The sequence below is a fragment of the Esox lucius genome, chromosome 24 (genome assembly GCF_011004845.1).
Source record: "Esox lucius isolate fEsoLuc1 chromosome 24, fEsoLuc1.pri, whole genome shotgun sequence".
NCBI classification, from domain to species: domain Eukaryota; kingdom Metazoa; phylum Chordata; class Actinopteri; order Esociformes; family Esocidae; genus Esox; species Esox lucius.
In genome coordinates this window covers 13,150,748-13,167,946 of record NC_047592.1, presented here as the reverse complement: position 1 = coordinate 13,167,946, position 17,199 = coordinate 13,150,748, and the positions used below count along the sequence as shown (strand labels likewise).

General features: G+C 44.7%; 1 protein-coding gene across 2 annotated transcripts; it reads left to right on the top strand.

Annotated features, from left to right (window-relative positions):
* Positions 1-989: 989 nt before the first annotated feature.
* acap1 (ArfGAP with coiled-coil, ankyrin repeat and PH domains 1) lies at positions 990-16,827 on the top strand. Of its 2 annotated transcripts, none has more exons than XM_020043540.3 (23): positions 990-1,065; positions 4,399-4,456; positions 5,846-5,965; positions 6,217-6,270; positions 6,773-6,831; positions 7,009-7,192; positions 7,646-7,690; positions 7,847-7,942; positions 9,071-9,145; positions 9,358-9,470; positions 9,861-9,912; positions 10,011-10,111; positions 10,280-10,391; positions 10,814-11,019; positions 11,385-11,454; positions 11,648-11,742; positions 12,418-12,614; positions 13,124-13,174; positions 13,255-13,433; positions 13,584-13,693; positions 13,781-13,891; positions 13,977-14,038; positions 16,263-16,827. In XM_020043540.3, exons 3-23 carry the CDS (start codon positions 5,867-5,869, stop codon positions 16,358-16,360), a joined length of 2,169 nt encoding a protein of 722 aa, XP_019899099.1. In that variant the 5' UTR covers positions 990-1,065; positions 4,399-4,456; positions 5,846-5,866; the 3' UTR covers positions 16,361-16,827. The 2 variants fall into 2 exon arrangements, with proteins under 2 accessions (XP_019899099.1, XP_012995910.1); XM_013140456.3 differs by lacking the exon at positions 990-1,065 and adding an exon at positions 1,072-1,724.
* The last annotated feature ends 372 nt before the right edge of the window (positions 16,828-17,199 follow it).

Below are 17,199 nucleotides of genomic sequence, written 5' to 3'. Positions count from 1 at the left end.
AAAACATTGTAGACCTGCATGCATTTACTATTGTATTATATTAATGTGCACATTATGCCTTTTTGTGTGTGATCCTAGTTTTACTTTACATATAGGGAGCAGAAGTCATCACATTGAGTCAAACCTGAAAATGTGCTTCCCACAAGACTTTTAGCTACCCCCAAATAATTGGTGTTATTTTTTGGTTTTATGGCTAAAGGGTTAGGCATTCGGGTTAGTTTACATTTAGGCATAAGGTTAGGTTAGTGAGGTTAGGGTTATTAGAATGGTTAGGGTTACATTTAGGTTTAGGGGATAGGGAAAATAGAGAATCACTCTTTTGGTCCCTACAAACATTGGAAAACAAATGTGTTTGTATGTGTTGATGTTTTTATAGGCTATGTGTGTCTGTGATCACGTGCTGTGTGTTGCATTATGCACTGAGACAAAAATAATGGGTCTCAATAGACTAATGATAGGCCTGTCTTGGCCAGTCCACCACAGGCTAGCTATTGTGGATGACAAACTTCTCTAGTTATGCAGAAATAACTGTACGTTGTTATCATGTTGAGGCCATTCTCGTGTTGTACTTTTATGTGGACTTTTTACATTCTGTTTTGAAATACTCCTCTCAGAGAGAGAAGGGGAGTTCATGTGTTTTTGATCTTGGTTTCAGAAGTCCCCACAAAGAGTAAAACGTGACAATTCTGTCTACAAAGGTTTTTTAACTGGTCCACATTAGAATGAAGGCTATTTCAGGGTTAGGGTGACAACATTAGGAGGTATGCCCTTGCAAGACTAATCTAACCCTACTGCTGTATTTTAAGCATGAAGTTTAGGTTTAAGGGATTATGGCAACATTTATGGTTAATGGAAAGGGAAACATTATTTTTTTCTGGTCTCCTCTAGGTTAGCTTATGTGTATGTCTGTTATGTGTTCATTTCACACCTTCCCATCAAAGTACAAGGATCTTGATTGATTGATTGAGGCTGCCCCTCACCACCAAAATGTGCCTCGTGAAATGACACTTGCATACCCGGAAATAGTGTGAAGGGGTGGACCAAGGCGGCGAGGAAGCGAGCTGGGTAGTATATTCTTTTGATACTTTTTCAATCTCGCCAGCCCGGGGATTCTCTAGGGAAATGTCATTGATTATTTAATGTTTGGGTTTTTTTTTTGCCATAAGCGCGTGCAGGTGTTTTTATTACTTTGACGTTGGAATATTTACGGTGGAAGGATTTACTCTGTCGATGGGGATTTTGGGGCATTTCTTCGTTTTCCTGACGCAAACGCTAAGCAAAGGACAGACCAAAAGAGTAGCATGAGCGAGGTGGAACAACTTGGCTATCTAAATGAATGGATTGCACTTATTTGGTTTTTAAGTTTATCTAATCAATTTAGTACGTTTAATAGCCGGTTAGTTCAAGAAGAGAGAGACGCGATTTAAGATTTTTTTAAAGATCTTATTTTTTTTATGTATTTGGAAAAATAATAACTCACGAACAACACGAAATATTTATTACAAAACCCTAAAACAATGCTATATACATTAAATATGTATATGTAGATTATTCTTCGTTACTGAAAAATTCATAAAATGCACAAAAAAGTGTAAACTCATCTATTTTCTGATGCTCTCCCATGTCACATTCAACAATATTAGTAGTTATTTGTCTCAAAACAACTGAAGGATGACTGTCAAACTGGATTTTGAAGAGTGTCTCAAGGACTCTCCCCGATTCAGGTAGGTCAAGATTAACTTTAAAGGATTTAAATAAATGAGGGCAACATCATGTGGTACATTCTGAAGGGGGGAGTTTTGGAAATTTGGAAATGCTACATTCATGTACGTAACTACTAGCTTTATTACAGTTAAAGTTCAAAGCGTCTGTTTTTGCAGTGGATTGTGTAGATAGTTACAAAAACTATTACATTGGGCAAAATCATGACTAGTACTGTTCGCATCCTCCATCAGAGGAAATGGAGAAGTACTCAAGTCAATGCAACCTGTGCAATCTGAATAGATGATTTATTGACCTATCTTGTCAAACCATGCTAGTTAGTCAGCACAACCAGCTCTACATGTAATGGAAAGTTTCACACCTGTTGCTTAAATTAGCTTTTTCACAGCGAATAACTCGAACGTAGTCTCCTTGAGCCTTGAGAAGAGACAAACCCTTCCCTTTCTCATTGATTGGACTGGCTTTGTGTGTGCGAGTAAAAGAGTGATTTTATACAACTTGTTGATTGTAGTAAGCAGGGCTTTAAATGAAGCATTTATTTGGTACTGTAGCACTGGTATGTCCATCATTAAAACGTTAGGTCCACAAAACAGCATTAGGGCATCCAAAACAGGGACAGTCTATGTAAATGTTAACGTTTACAGCCCTTTTATATTCATGTTTTTCAGAAGACATCCATACATATATTGGCAATAAGATAGGTATGAATACATAGAAATTGCATTAATAGATTGTGCGTCCGTTTAGGTCAATTATTATAAATTGGTTTTATTAATCTAGTAAGCGAAATCCAGAAAATGTGTTACGTGACTATTTAGTGCTCAATAGCGGCCATGTCGTTTTAGGTACTAATCGCAAAAAGTACGTAAACGGATCACCAAATCAAGACTCGTAACTAACCCAGGTTTAGTCAAAATCTGGCCACTGATGTCTAAGAAAGTGCGTGTGTATTCACAAATGGAACGATGGACTGACTAAAACAGCTCCTTAATCCCTGCCCCTCCCAAATTCATAGTGGGGGACATTTACATTCCAGGGCACTCAGATAGTTACAAGTCCAGGTTGTTAGTCTGTTTAGGAATGCAACAAATCAAACTTGGAGTTCTGCCTGGATTAATCCCTTTCAGACAGTCAAACGTATATTATAAAACAATATAGAACCAAAAGGGAAGTGGATTTTGTTGTGGTTTTGATGCTAATAAAAGGGGTTTGTTGCGTTGGGTGTGCCTCAGATCTTCGGCTGGAAACACAGAACGAGGGACACTGTTGTGTCCTCTTTACTGTCCTGTATTTCTCTGGATTTACTGAGCTCTATTAGTTCTATGTTCAAAAGTATTGTTTGATTTAAACTTGCAAATTCCCTCTACTTTCTCTGTCTTGACCTTCTGTCTTTCTTGAATAACCGTCTTTCTGGGAGCCACTGAGGGTCGGAAACTTTGACTGGTTGTGGCTGTCGGTGGTGCATTCTGCAGTGCTGAGGTCTCGTGTTTGACTGAGAACAGAGAGAGAGAGAGAGAGAGAGAGAGAGTAGGAACAGAGGGGGAGGAGATGGTTTTCGATGTAGGCCTGGTTTGAGCTAAATAGGCCATAGAGGCTGGCATTCACAGGACTTTTGTGAAGAAGGACTTTAGAGAAAAGAGAATGTGATGAGAAGTGTAAGACAGGTCAGTGGAAGAAGGACCGGACAGGGAGGGTACCATGTACGGACTGAGACAGGCTGATTTACTCAGGGCAACGCTTCAAACAGCTGCCTCCTGTTGCTTGGTAACCATGGGGGGGGGTGGGGGCTGGCTGTGGAGTGTAGCAGGAAGTTAGGCGAGAGATACTGAGGTGATAAACAGGAGACAGGAAACACAATTTTTTTTTGTACGCGTGTAAGGAGGGGGTGTGTGTATCACGACGGAAACTCAAGGTTTCTCCTTCTCCACATTTACACAAGTTCACGTCCACAGATATACATACCTTTCTATGACACTACTATCATCCTGTAAAGACGGGCTCACGCTGTGCACTGAACGTTTTGATCGTTCTTCCTTTCCCACCAAACCTCTGACAGTCTGTATCTGTACTCCAGTCACACTGGGCTAGGTCATTTGAATATGAAAGATACTGAGCTCACAGGCCCTGGGACAGCATCGTCCGTCTACCGCGCCACCAGCGCACAGACAGACGCTGTCTGTTCCCTCACTGTTTCTCAGTCACCATCTCGTTCTGCCACTTTGTCAGTTTAAGGCTCTCTCTGTTTCTCTCTCAGAAGCTGTGTCTTTGGTGGAAGCCAGCGGAAACCGCACTGTCGGGCCGTTGATGTGAGACAGACAGACAGACAGACAGACATACAGTGGGGATAAACGGATTCACAGACAGCCACAGTGGCTAATGTGGATCTACTGGCCTTGTGACAGCTTTTCCCCAGGCCTTGTGACGGCACATCCCCTGCCGGAATGCATGTGCTTTGTTGTCAGGCGTCGGTGCTTGAGCTGCCGTGACCACCAGTATTACAGGCAGAAGACGGCGTGGAGTCATAGGCGTGTTGACTGTTGTTACTGCAGATCTAACGTTGTGCAAGCAGTTCGACGTTTCGACCAGGGTGCTATTGCCCAACCAGGGTGTCGGAAAAGGAACAACCTCCCGCCTAGGGAAAGTAGCTTAATGTGTCAGTCTTTGTGTTTCATTCAGGGCCGCGATTGAAGTAGTGGAAGGAGATGTCAGTGAACTGGAGACGCGATTAGAAAAGGTAAGAGCTGTACACACCCACACACACAGTGACACAGACAACCCCACTTTCATTTCTACAACCTTTTTCTCTAACCCCTAACCTTAACACCTTTGAAACCAACCTTTACCCCCCTCAAAAAAACAACATTTAAACCTAACTCTAACTGATTTGCCTAACTCTTAATCCCTAAATGTATCGTTCCCCCTAATTCTAACCCTATACCTCATTAGACCTCTGACCTTAACCCCAAGCCTAAAAATAAATTCTAAAAGTAAACACTGCAACCTTTCCTAACTAGTCATGATTTACCTTCATGGGCTGCTATACTAGGATGTCTGGTCCTCATAAGTATATTAATATCAGCACACACACACACACTAATAAACCACATTTTTGTAACTTCGTTGTTGCCAAGCTGTAGCTTGACTGGAGCTGATATATGTGCCCCATACATAATCTGACAAATTTTTCAATCCACAAAAGTTTTATCCTTATCCTAACCTTTACCTAATCTTAACCAAACCTTAGCCTCAATAACCTAACCTTTTTACCTTAACTTAACCTAGCCCTAATGCCTAAACCTAAACCGTAACGCCTAAACTAAAACTACCCCTAAGGCCAAAAAAAACTAGTTTTTCTAGTGGGTACATCCCAACATGGTCAGTCTTTCATGTTTTATTACCTTCTGCGTACTTCTGCAAAATCTTAGTTCCCGGAAGGTAAGTAAAACATGCCCACACACACTTTGCAACTGCGCTCCAATAATCAGACCTCTGGATGTGAAGTTAGCCCTGCTTTTACAACCCCACCCATCCAAAGGGACAGGAAGCAGTAAGGTCAGCTTTCTCCAGATCCCTTTCCTGTGAATAGAGATGGAGTTTTACCTGAACTGTAGGGAACTAAATCTAGCACTGCTTCCCCACCGCTATTGTTGTCAAAGAAACAGTCCCTCACCACACACTGACCTTTCAATCACTCGATAGTCTGAATTCGCCATTGATGCTGTGTGAAACATTTTATAATAATCTTAATTTGATAATTGATGTATTTCTTTGTTAGTGTCTTCAAAGTTTAAAAAGGCTTCTATAGGAGGTAATTGTCTATTAAAATGTCTAAATTGACCTAATGAAAATGGATCAACCCCTATAAAATACTTATTATAAATCCACACAACCGCTCACATTTCCTGTTGCTGCAGAAAGATTTTCTCATCATGTGAAAGTGGCTCAAATTTAGACACACCTTTTAACACTGTAGGTTGACTTTTTCAATGTGTGCACAACTGATGTTACCGTAACGGATTCCCTTTTTTTATCTGACCCATTCTGTGTGGTGTTTGTGTTTTGTTGTGCCACTCTGCCCTCCCATCCGGCCTGTTGTCCTGACATGTGTTGTGGGTTTGTGTAGCTGGTTAAGCAATGCCACTCCATGCTGGAGGCCGGCAAGGCCTATTGCCAGACCAACAAGAGCTTTGTGATGGGTCTTAAAGAGCTGGGCCACCACTGTTCCGAGGACAACATGATGGGGGTGAGTATAATTATGGCCTGCCGAGACTGTAACCCCTGACTTGGGATCAGTGTACAAAATGTATGTACTGTATGGTATGGTGTTATGGTGCGATATAAGGTTATTATTAAATGCTGTGTCACAGTGAGTGTTGGGATGTTTTAGGGTAGGTTCTTGTGAAGGGAAGTAGCAGTTCTCTTCTATTGTATTCAGTCATGAATAAAAAAAATAATAATGATTAAACTGACTCACGCTGTGTTTTTCTTCCGCAGGAGTGTTTGCAGAAATTTTCCAAGAAGCTTGAAGTGATTCTAGAAGCTCAGGGGGTGAGTTGGACTCCTTCTGTCCGTAGCTAGCTTTCAGTGCTACTCACTGTAGCCATGTTATTACAGATTAGATGGCTGGGGGAATGTTTACGTTATGAGAGGTAGAATAAAACACTAGATAGACTTATCTTAGATCACAATAATTTCCATAACGTTTGAATCTACACCAGCATGTTCGAGGCGTACCGTGCTCGGTTAGTGGTGGCCGCCAGTTGTGGGGAAAATAGCGCGTTATGCATGCGCAATGCACAGAAATGTGCAGTCAACTTAACCCTGAACATTGTCACACTTGTAAATCTCCATTGGCGCTCTATCGAAAATGTGGTGCAAGCTACCTCGGAAGGTGGCGTCTCAATGTAACGATATCTGCAGGTTTACACAACAAAATGATATAGCGTCTTGAGTTTTCTTGTCTTGTCTCGTAATATGTTTCTTGTCTCGTAATATGTTGTGTAATGCAAACAATCCCCTGAGGGTCTCTCCCTTCCCTCCCTCAACCCAGGAAGTGATTGAGGCCATACAGAAGTCGGTGAAATTGAAATTGCAGACCTTTGTGAAAGAGTGAGTTAACCCGGCATGCCTTCATTATTCAGCCCTGTCAGACCCATTGACTGCTCTCACAACCTTCACTTAGCCAGACCCACCACTCTCTGGTCTGGAAGGACCTCTCCCTTCATTCATACATGTCGCCGTCCTATCCTCGCCTGCTTTTCATTTCCCCTCTTCTCTTTGTTCCAGGGATGTTCGTCGGTTCAAGGACGTACGTAAGGAGTTTGAGCGGGGCAGTGAGATTCTGGAGGCGGCGTTGGGTAGAAACGCTCAGGCCCCTCGTGGGAAACAGCACGAAGTGGAGGAGGCCAGCAACGCCCTCCTGAACGCCCGCAAGACCTTCCGATCCGGAGCGCTGGACTACGTTCTGCAGGTGAGGGCCTCCCGGGTGGACAGTTGAGGAAGAGGATGGGTTTGTTTTCTCTGGTATGGCCCTGGAGGACACCCATGACTGGGTTATGTTCGCTGGGTAATTTTGCTGGGGGACTGGGTTATTTTTCGCCGGGTGACTGGGGTTATTTTTCGCCGGGTGACTGGGGTTATTTTTCGCCGGGTGACTGGGGTTATTTTTCGCCGGGTGACTGGGGTTATTTTTCGCCGGGTGACTGGGGTTATTTTTCGCCGGGTGACTGGGGTTATTTTTCGCCGGGTGACTGGGGTTATTTTTCGCCGGGTGACTGGGTTATTTCCTCCGGATTGTATGAGGGCTTCCCATTGGCCGGCTGATTAAACTTTTTTTAAACTAAAGGGTTTGTCCTGCGGTAAGACATAACCACCTATGTTATCTCCCTTTCTCTCTGTCTCTCTCTCTGCCTCACTCCCCTAGATCAATGTCATTGAAGCCAAGAAGAAGACGGACATCTTGATGGCGGTGGGTTTCATGCTGGAATTGTTATTCCTGGGAAAACTGTAAATGTTGAATAGTTTGTTGAGACAGTTCTGGGGGATTGATTTGTAGGTGAGGGTGTGTTGTTTAGCTGCCAGGCTGATGATGTGATGATGCCTTGCTGTGTTTTTCTTCTGTTAGATGGTGTCTATGATGGACGCCCAATCCCAGTTCTTCCAGCAAGGTCACCAGTCTCTCTCTGAGCTGGACGAATACCGACGCTCTCTCAGCGAAGAGGTGATAAGTAGATACAGTAGGGGCGGTTGGTTGTAGAGCACGCTAAATGGTGAGGCTAAGGAAGAGAACATTGTTTAGGTGCTGACATTGGGGAAGTGATCAAATAAGTTAACAAGATTGCATGGTTACTGTAGAAAGCAAAGTGGGAGGTGTTATCTCATCCTCTGAAAGGGATGCGGAGAGATGATTTAAACAGTGTTGATTCCATGGTTTCACTGGTTGGTTTTAGCATTGTTGTCAGGAGGGATAGAGGATGTCACAATGTGACGGTGACAGGAAACAGTGCAGGCACCAGCGACAGGAAACATTTCACATGACTGAGAAAGTAAATGTTTGTGTGTGTGTGTGTGTGTGTGTGTGTTTCTGTGTGTACCTCTGTGTGTGTCTGTGCCAGATGCCATATCAAAGTGTTTGCGCCCAAACAGTAGACTAAAACTAACAGAAAGTTCAGCCAGCCAGCAAGTCAAAGAGCACTTAAAACCGGAAACAAGTCACCATTCACTAGTCTACTCAAGCCACAACATGTGGTTTAGCACTTCATATGCAGTTACAGGAAATGACGAAAAATAGAGGAAAAAAAGCAACATTTAAAAGTGAGAGACTAAACATAGCAACAGATAAAGAAGGTGCTTCCACACTTCTGGATAGACATAATCCTGAAGGAGAAAAACGAAAGAGAGCCAAGTGTAGGATGCTGCTTTTTGACCACCGGAGGGTTTTCCTCGATCATCTAGGCACAGACTGGAAGTTGGGGAAAGGTTCAGCACTTCCTCCTTCCTGTTTCCCTCCAGAGGAGGAAGTCTGGAGTGATGGACTGACTCCCGGAGTTTGAACGCTGTCTCAACGTACTCACTGTGACATTTCCGACCTCTTTATCTTCACTGATGTTTTTCAGCAGTTTGGTCTTCTACTTCCCCCTTCGCTCTCTCTCTGTAACTTCATCCACCAGCTATGAACAGTTTTGTATCGTACATTGCACACCCCCCTCCCCCCCCGTCCCAGACCTGCAGTAAAAGGCCTGTTTATTCGGCCACACCCGAGTGATAGAAAATTGTTAATTTTAACTACATTGGATTTAACTACATGCTTGTGTCTGAATCCTCTTTCTCCTGTATGTTTGTCACACAGCACACACAGCTGGTTCTGAACTCAGCCAGGGAGAAGAGAGACATGGAACAGAGACATGCCGCCATTAAGAAAAAGGTATACACTGCTGGAACCAAGCACTACAGACAGACGGCAAAAAAAACAAAGATGGCCGCCTTATGATCACACCAAAATCACACGCCAAAGCTGACGCCGTCACCACTTCCTGTCAGACAGAATTTGGCGATCAAGTGACATCACAGGCTAACAGTGATATTTAGTAACATGGATTCCCAGTGGTAATGTTTCTGTTGCTTTTGGGTTGGCAGGATGTGTCGTATGACAACTCCTTAATGGATTTCTGTGCTGATGCTCCCAATGGTATTGCCATGGAGGGCTACCTGTATAAGAGAGCCAGCAATGCCTTTAAGACCTGGAGCAGGTATGTTACCTCATCTGTCTCACCCAGTCTCCCTTTCTACCCTGCTCTTACTCTCCCTCTCTTTCCCAACTGTAAGTTGTTCTTTTCACCTTCCCGTACCCCCCCCCCCCCCCCTTGCTGCCAATCCCCCTCTCAGTCCCCCGTTATTTTGCTCAGGTTTTCTCTGTCACACTCTCAGTTGCTCTATGTCAATTTCCCTTTCTCTGACACTTTCTCATTCCTTCTGCTCTCTCTCTCTTCCTCTCTCAATTTCAATTGGTTGTCAGTTCATAAGGCTTCCGGAGGGATCTAAGGCTTTAGCCAAGGAAGGTGATGGGTGGAATGACAAAGAAGCTGATGATTGCATTTTCTTTCCGATCTCTTTTTGATCTTCCGTCTCGAACACTTTAGGCGCTGGTTCTCTATTCAGAAAAATCAACTGGTCTATCAGAAGAAATTGAAGGTGAATTTGCAAAGCCACTGCTTTACGTTCCCATGCATATTTAATGGAGGTTCACGCAAGCACAAAGACAATGATTGACACAGTGTCCTTTTTCACAGGAGCAGCCCACAGTAGTGATGGAGGACCTGCGTTTGTGTACAGTGAAGGTCTGCAGTGACAACGAGAGGCGGTTCTGCTTCGAGGTGGTCTCTCCAGCTAAGTGAGTCTGGAGTGGTGTGTCTACATGGCTTTTCATTTTTACTTAGGGGTAGGGTTTAGGGCGATGGTTCGGGTTTTGGGGGGTAATGTTGGGTTTTACGGATTAGGGGTTAAGAACTTTGAGTGGGAATGTGTGTGTGTGTGTGTGTGTGTGTGTGTGTGTGTGTAGGAGCTGTATGTTGCAGGCTGACTCAGAACATCAGCAACAGGGATGGATCAGTGCGGTCCAGAACAGCATCGCTTCAGCCTTTCAGGAACGGAGAGAAGACCCAAATAGCCCGGTGAGAACACACACAGTGTTTACAGGTTGAAACCGAAATGGCAACACAAATGCACGGATCAGTTGACTGGACAGCTAGGCATCTTTCGCCGACGAGCCCTAGAGCTTTTAGGAACGCCTGTGTAGGTATGTACAGCGTTTCTGAGCGATGGGTGTAATGCTTCGCGGTTTAACTGGTTAAACCCTTAAGGACGGTGTAATTAGGTCCTCGGCCCAGAAGGGACTGACACCTTCGCACGGACCATGCTGCTTTTGGTATGCTTTGAGACTGTCAAAAATGCACGTGGAATCATTTTGGCTCTGAGTTGTAGGTCCGTTGTCTACAGAAAGTGTAGTCAGTAGTCATCCAATGCCATCAATGCACTTGCTTTTATACATCTTTATTTCTTTTTTCATCCACCTCACCCCCCCCCCTCCCCCCAGAGGGAACGCTGCAGCTCTGTTTCAGGGGGCAGCCCAGGGGGAGGGATGTATGGGGAGCAGGAGAAGATGGGAGGACGACAGGCTCTCGAGGAGGTGCAGGCTATCCCGGGGAACAGGCAGTGCTGTGATTGTGGAGAGCCCGGGCCGGACTGGGCCTCTATAAATCTGGGGATTACTCTTTGTATTGTCTGCTCCGGGATACACAGGTAGGGCAAGCGCACGAACGCGCGCGCACACGTTTACTTACCATTACGGTTATAATTTAATATAAGGTTGACTGACCTTTAAAAATCCAACTTTTACGAATCCTTACCCTGAACCTAACCTAAACTTAACCCTTTATAATTTAACATTTGTGCCTAAACTTTTCCTAGTCCTAATACCTAACCCTAATTCAACCCCTAACCCAATTGTAGCTTTTGCACTAAACGTAACTCAGAATTAGGTTAAGAGTTGCATTTTTTAAATGGTGACAGAATAGTCCCAATAGCTCAAATGTTTCTGATTTAACCAGTTATGTGAGAAACACACTAATACATAACTAACCTTCTTTTTTTCGTCCTTGTGACAGGAGTCTGGGTGTCCATTTCTCCAAAGTGCGCTCCCTTACCCTGGACTCTTGGGAACCAGAGCTGGTTAGGGTGAGTCCATGTCCTCTTCAATGACTTCAGATGCATGTCCATAGTCTTAACATTGTCTCTCACAGTCCCATGACAGAGAGGGATGCATGTTTTTCAAATGGCAATAAAACTGTAGAATAATCATGATTCCTCCATTCACTCTAAACACCTGTGTGTGTGTGTGTGTGTGTGTGTCCCCTGTCTCTCCTTTTAGTTGATGTGTGAGTTGGGAAACACAGCCATCAACAGAATCTATGAGGCCCGTATAGATGAGATGACCATTAAGAAACCCCACCCATCCAGCCCAAGGTGGAAACTCACCGTCATCATCGCTGCTCTGCCCACGAGTCATCACTCTTCGATGACACACTAAATCTCACACACAGTACACATTTCAATATTTAGTGAGGAGTTACGTATTATCGAAATATATTGTGTAGATCAGAATGGGTGTTGTGTATATAGAGCAGTTATCTTCACTGTCACTTCTATTTGAAACATTGTCAACATTTTACCTTCCGTTGAACACGCTCTTGGGACAAAAAACCCACCTTTACCTCCTCCTGGTGGCATGAACTTGAAACTACAGCTTCTTTAGTCTTCTCATTACTCCGTACATTCAGCTAAACCTATTATCTTTACTTATGCCAGCATACTTCCTTCCAGTGTTATCTGAAATAAACTCTCGTCTTTGATCGAAACGCTATAATCGGTTCAGTGATCTGACTTCCTCTTTTCCTCTCTGCTTCCGCACCCCAGGCAGGAAGTTGCAAAGGTACAGCAACTGTGGCATGTGTCATAACTAAACAGTCCCCTGGATATGGGGCTTGTGATCGCATGCTTATGTCGGTGTCGTGTACAGTATATGACACTTCCGCAATCCACGCGTTGTACTGTAGTCAGTACAGCGAGGGATGGTTTGTTCCACTGAACTGATCTCTCTCCATACATCTCTCTTTCCCCCTCTCTCTCTCTCTGTTTCAGGGGCGATAAGGAGTCGTGGATCCGTTCTAAGTATGTGGAGAAGAAGTTCATCCAGAAGCTCCCGGAGACGGGTCGTAACATCCCCTTACGACGCTCCAGCGCCCGGAGGAACAGATCCAACACCCAGGACAGGGTTTCCGGCTCACGGCCCCCTCTGAAGCCCAAACCCAACCGGGCCACCCTGCCGCGACTTACAGGTACTGGACGGGACATAGGCGTGAACATACTCCCTCCTGGTGGTGCCGAACTGTAGATCTCAGGACGGTAGTAGATGAAAGGGCCTAATCGATGGTGAAGTAAACCAGATACGGTCCTGGCCCCCTCTTGAAGCGGTCAAGACCGTATCTGTCCGTTGCTGGACCGGTAGGTGATGTCCTGATACAGCACAGATGTAGACATGCCTGTCCAGATTAGGAACGAAAAGGAATGTAGGCGTGTCCGTCCGAGAGGTAGAGAACAGGATAAACGCCAGATACGGACATTCCACGCGTTGCCAAGCCGGGAAGGAAAGACGTCAGGCGCGTAGACATTGCTCAGCCACGCTGCCCGTGAGGACTCACAGAACCTGAAGCTTAGGGACACGCCTCCTGTTTGTATGATCGTAATCAACCGGATAAACCTGTCATCTGGAAGCTTGAATAAATACTGAAGGAGTGTAATTGGACCCTTCTCTCTGTCCGTCTCTTTCTCTGCCTTTCTCTTCCAGGGCTTAGCCAGAGTGACCTTGTCCAAAAGAACAATACTGGTATTCACAAAGGTGAGTGACAAGCCCACAGCGATACATGCGTCACACACACACACACACACACTGACCTAAAGCACTGACCTCCTCCGCAGATGATGAAAACGACGAAGACGACGATCTGTCCGGTCTTCACCCCGGGGCGCTGCTGTATCGCTCCGCGGCGCTGCAGCATTTCCCCGTCATGGCCGACGCGCTGGCGCACGGCGCCGACGTCAACTGGGTCAACACCGCCGAGAACGCCAGCACGCCGCTCATACAGGCCGTCACCGCGGTGAGGAGAGAGACAGAGGTCACGCGTGTGTGTATGTGGGGGGGGGGGAGAGTCGCCTGCGTGCTTCTCACAGGTGACCCGGGGAGAGTGAGTCTTTGCCAGCAGGTTGATGGAACAACAGCTAGCTTCTCCCCCACCCTGTTTCTCCAGAACTCCTTGGCGGCCTGTGAGTTCCTGCTCCAGAACGGTGCCAATGTCAACACAGCAGACAGCAACCAGAGAGGACCTCTACACCATGCTACTATACTGGGTCATACAGGGTAGGAACTGCACACGCGCGCACACGCTCGCTCACACACACACACACACACACCCACCCACGTATTAACTTGGTACTCTTTCCCCAGACTGGTGTGTCTGTTCCTGAAGCGTGGGGCGGACTACAATGCCAGAGACAACAACCAGAAAGACCCCATCACCATCGCTGTGGAAACAGCCAACGCCGACATTGTCACTCTGTAGGTTGAAACTTTAGGGGATTGGTTAACATTAGAAGGGGGGATTGATTGATTTATTTTCTTACGATTTGCTTTCCCCCAACAGGCTCCGAATTGCCAAGATGAACAAGGAGATGCGGGAGATGGACGGAGCCTTTGGCCAATCAGGTCATTTAGGGGGTCAAGGAGTGGGTGGGACGGGTCAAACCAGGAAGGGACTTCAGGCCTTGAAAAACCATCTGACTGGATGGTCCTAGGGGGCAGAATGAGTAGAGAGAGGGCGACTAGCATCGTAAATTCCTGGAGGAAAAAGAGAGGGAGGCAGAGGGGTACTGGGCCACGTTCTGTTGACAAACATCCTGGAACCTTGCAGATAGAGACTGAACACAGCAGTTGTGACTGCTTATTTGACATGTCAGAGTGGCATGATTATCCTACGTAGCATATTTCTATCTAAACCTTCCAATACGTTCTGTGCTACTGAATGCTCCGGTTGTTGAGGTTCAGAGGCCGATGTTTCTGCCCAGTTCCCAGCAGGACAGGGGACTGTTCTCTGAAATTGGAAACCAAAATTTCATGTTTGAACATTATAGACCAACCTGATGTTCCGCTAATGTTTTAACCGACTTCTGGACCTGTTGCTGGAACTTTCCTAGTTTTCTGTCAAAAGGTAACGTTCCTGTAGCAGGAAATTAACTGGTTAGGTAGGGACAATTTGCTGTACCTCAGTAAGGGGAGTAGAGTTAATGTGTTTTGAGTAAAACACTAGCTAGGTTACAGGGTAAATGTATAGATTTTTGTAGCGTAGCTCTGTGTGAGAAGCAGAGACCATTTTGGGAGTATAGTACTGAATAGGGAAATGAGGAAGAGGGGTGAACCTGCTGAAGGAAAAAATAATGGAGGGAGAGGATGTTGGAAAAAGGTGTGTCCTACCGATACACATGTCCCCACGTTGGCGTGTGCAGGTTTCACTTTGATGTAGAATGAAGAAATGAACGCACAGTCAGTCTTCCAGCACTTTACAGCCCATACAAGCTCTATGTAGATCATAGTGGTCTAACTACTGGGCAAAATCCATGTTCTGCGTATATTTATACTTGTTCATAATGTAGTGTAGCATTTTATCTGGTATATAAATGTTTTGATTGCTCAGTGTGTCACCTGTCACAGAAGGGAACAGAGTGTTTGGTTTCAGTCGTCTGTAAATGATTTTTCAGCTTGCATAGTCTAATTCAGTTTGCTGTATGTATTTTATGTGCTATAAAAACAATCTTTGCTTCGCTCACTTTTTCAATTTTTACTGTGTTTCTCCATTCACCAGGCTTAATTCAAATGTTTCAAAGTGGCTTTCACACGGATTTCTCTTTCGTCGTACCATATTTGTTAGCACTTTGTTTGACTTGTTACAAATTCACACTGCTACGGTTTAACATTGACGTTTCTTGAGAATGGGAACTTGATGCTGACAATATAAATCTTCATAGAAAGTAAAGAGCCACTCTATTGGAGTTCAGTGTTTTCCAAACCAAGACTCTGTCCTGGGGCTTGTTTGTGTATAGGCCATTCTTAGGCTGCCTGTCAAGCCTGAGTCGTGGCTGTTAGAAACTTGCTTTTGTCTGTTGGGACAATGAACAATGTACAATGCTTACACATTTGGGAGCTACTGGTCTAACCCATGGGCCTGCAACAGCAGATGGCAAAATATTTGGTCTGGAACAGTGGATTCTCAATAGGCCGAGCTTCTATCTTTTATCTGCTTGTTGTGTGAGCTTCCATTCATTCCTCCAGGGCTGAAGTGTTTGCCTTGTCTCTTCCAAGTCACCTTAAAGCAACATAGCACTGGTGTGAACAACCCTAACTGAAATAACAGGTGTAGCCCTGGAAGACTGAGGGTGGAATGCTCGTTGCTCGGAAAGGTCCTCGTCTTGTCAGCCTCTGACGTGCTTTTTCAGTGACGTGAGCCTTTTGTGTTTGTCCGTCGAGCCGTCCGCCTCTCCTGCTCTGCCAGCAGTGTGTCCCTCTGGCGGCCCCAGCTGCAGGTAAACCGCGTGTTTGTGCACAAGCGTTGCATTGATGTGTGCTTGCTCGTATTTGTCGCCTAATGTCAACTTGAGTCAGAAAGGCGTCAGCTATGGACAAACACACCAGGCCCGGTGCCAGGACGAAGTGACTGAGGGGGGCAGAGGAAAATGGCGAGGGGGCAATTCTTTTTTATTTTGTGCTATTTTACTATAGGGCAAACATTTTAAAAGGGGTGGAGGGAGGGGTGATACCCTCGTGGCGCCGGGCCTGAAACACACTGTACACAGACAGTTTTGCAGGAAAAACACTTATATTAACGTGTAAATGGCGTAATGCTCTCTTCTCAATTGGTATTCTCTTGTTTTCTTAGGTGATGAAACATACCAGGACATCTTCAGGGACTTCTCTCAAATGGCCTCGAACAATCCAGAGAAACTTAAAAGGCGCAGTACTGACTTCAAGAGTTGAACCACCCCACTTCATTTTTTTTCTCATGCAGTTTTTATTTTAGACACACACACACACATTTGCTGACCACCTGCTCTACATTAGGTCACTGATCAGCTGGTGATGACTCTAGTACAGGCTCCAGTCTGACAATAATGTCTTTGTGCCAGCGAAACTCAGGCTAAGTGCCTTCATGGGACACTTGTTTTAAGAGAGAGAACAAGATGTACAGTCTGAAAATGACCGCTAATACAACAACTTCCCATTAAATTATGTATTTCCTTGTGGAATTTGGTTTTCCAGCACTTATTGTACTGCTGTGACATTAAAATAGGATATGTTTGAAGTAATTTTGAAATGTGCTCTTGTACTTTTTTACAATTCCAGATTTTTTATTGTTGTACATGTTTATTTGGGGTGTTGTTTTAGCTGTCTGAGGTACCAGAGCTGTATTGCCAATGGACAATTAAAATATCAGTCTAACTTAACTTTGTGTGTGTAAAGTCATTCAGCATCTAAATATCTTGCTATATAATACTAATAATGTGTATAATTGACTAGCTCCTCCACATGTTACATCAGCCCTATGATCCATTAAATGAGGGTAATTAAATGTATCACAGGGTTCATACAAGGCTTGTCAACTCTACCACGCTGGTTTTGACTGCAGGGACTGTGATCATCTTTTCCCACTAGATGGCGACACCATGTTATTGCTATAAGCTGTATCCTACATTTAAGAGTAACAGAATTGAAACTGGTGAAAATACACAAATTATCTAATTGGACCATCGTGCAATACAACACGTTGTCATCATTTAATGCTAACGTCCCAAAATAAGTCCAACATTACTCTTAGG

Coding starts and splice junctions, on each gene's coding strand:
- acap1 (XM_013140456.3), top strand. CDS start 1,672: ATGACTGTCAAACTGGATTTTGAAGAGTGTCTCAAGGACTCTCCCCGA. Junction 5,966..6,216: donor CCGAGGACAACATGATGGGG/GTGAGTATAATT, acceptor TTTCTTCCGCAG/GAGTGTTTGCAGAAATTTTC. Junction 12,615..13,123: donor CACCCTGCCGCGACTTACAG/GTACTGGACGGG, acceptor TTTCTCTTCCAG/GGCTTAGCCAGAGTGACCTT.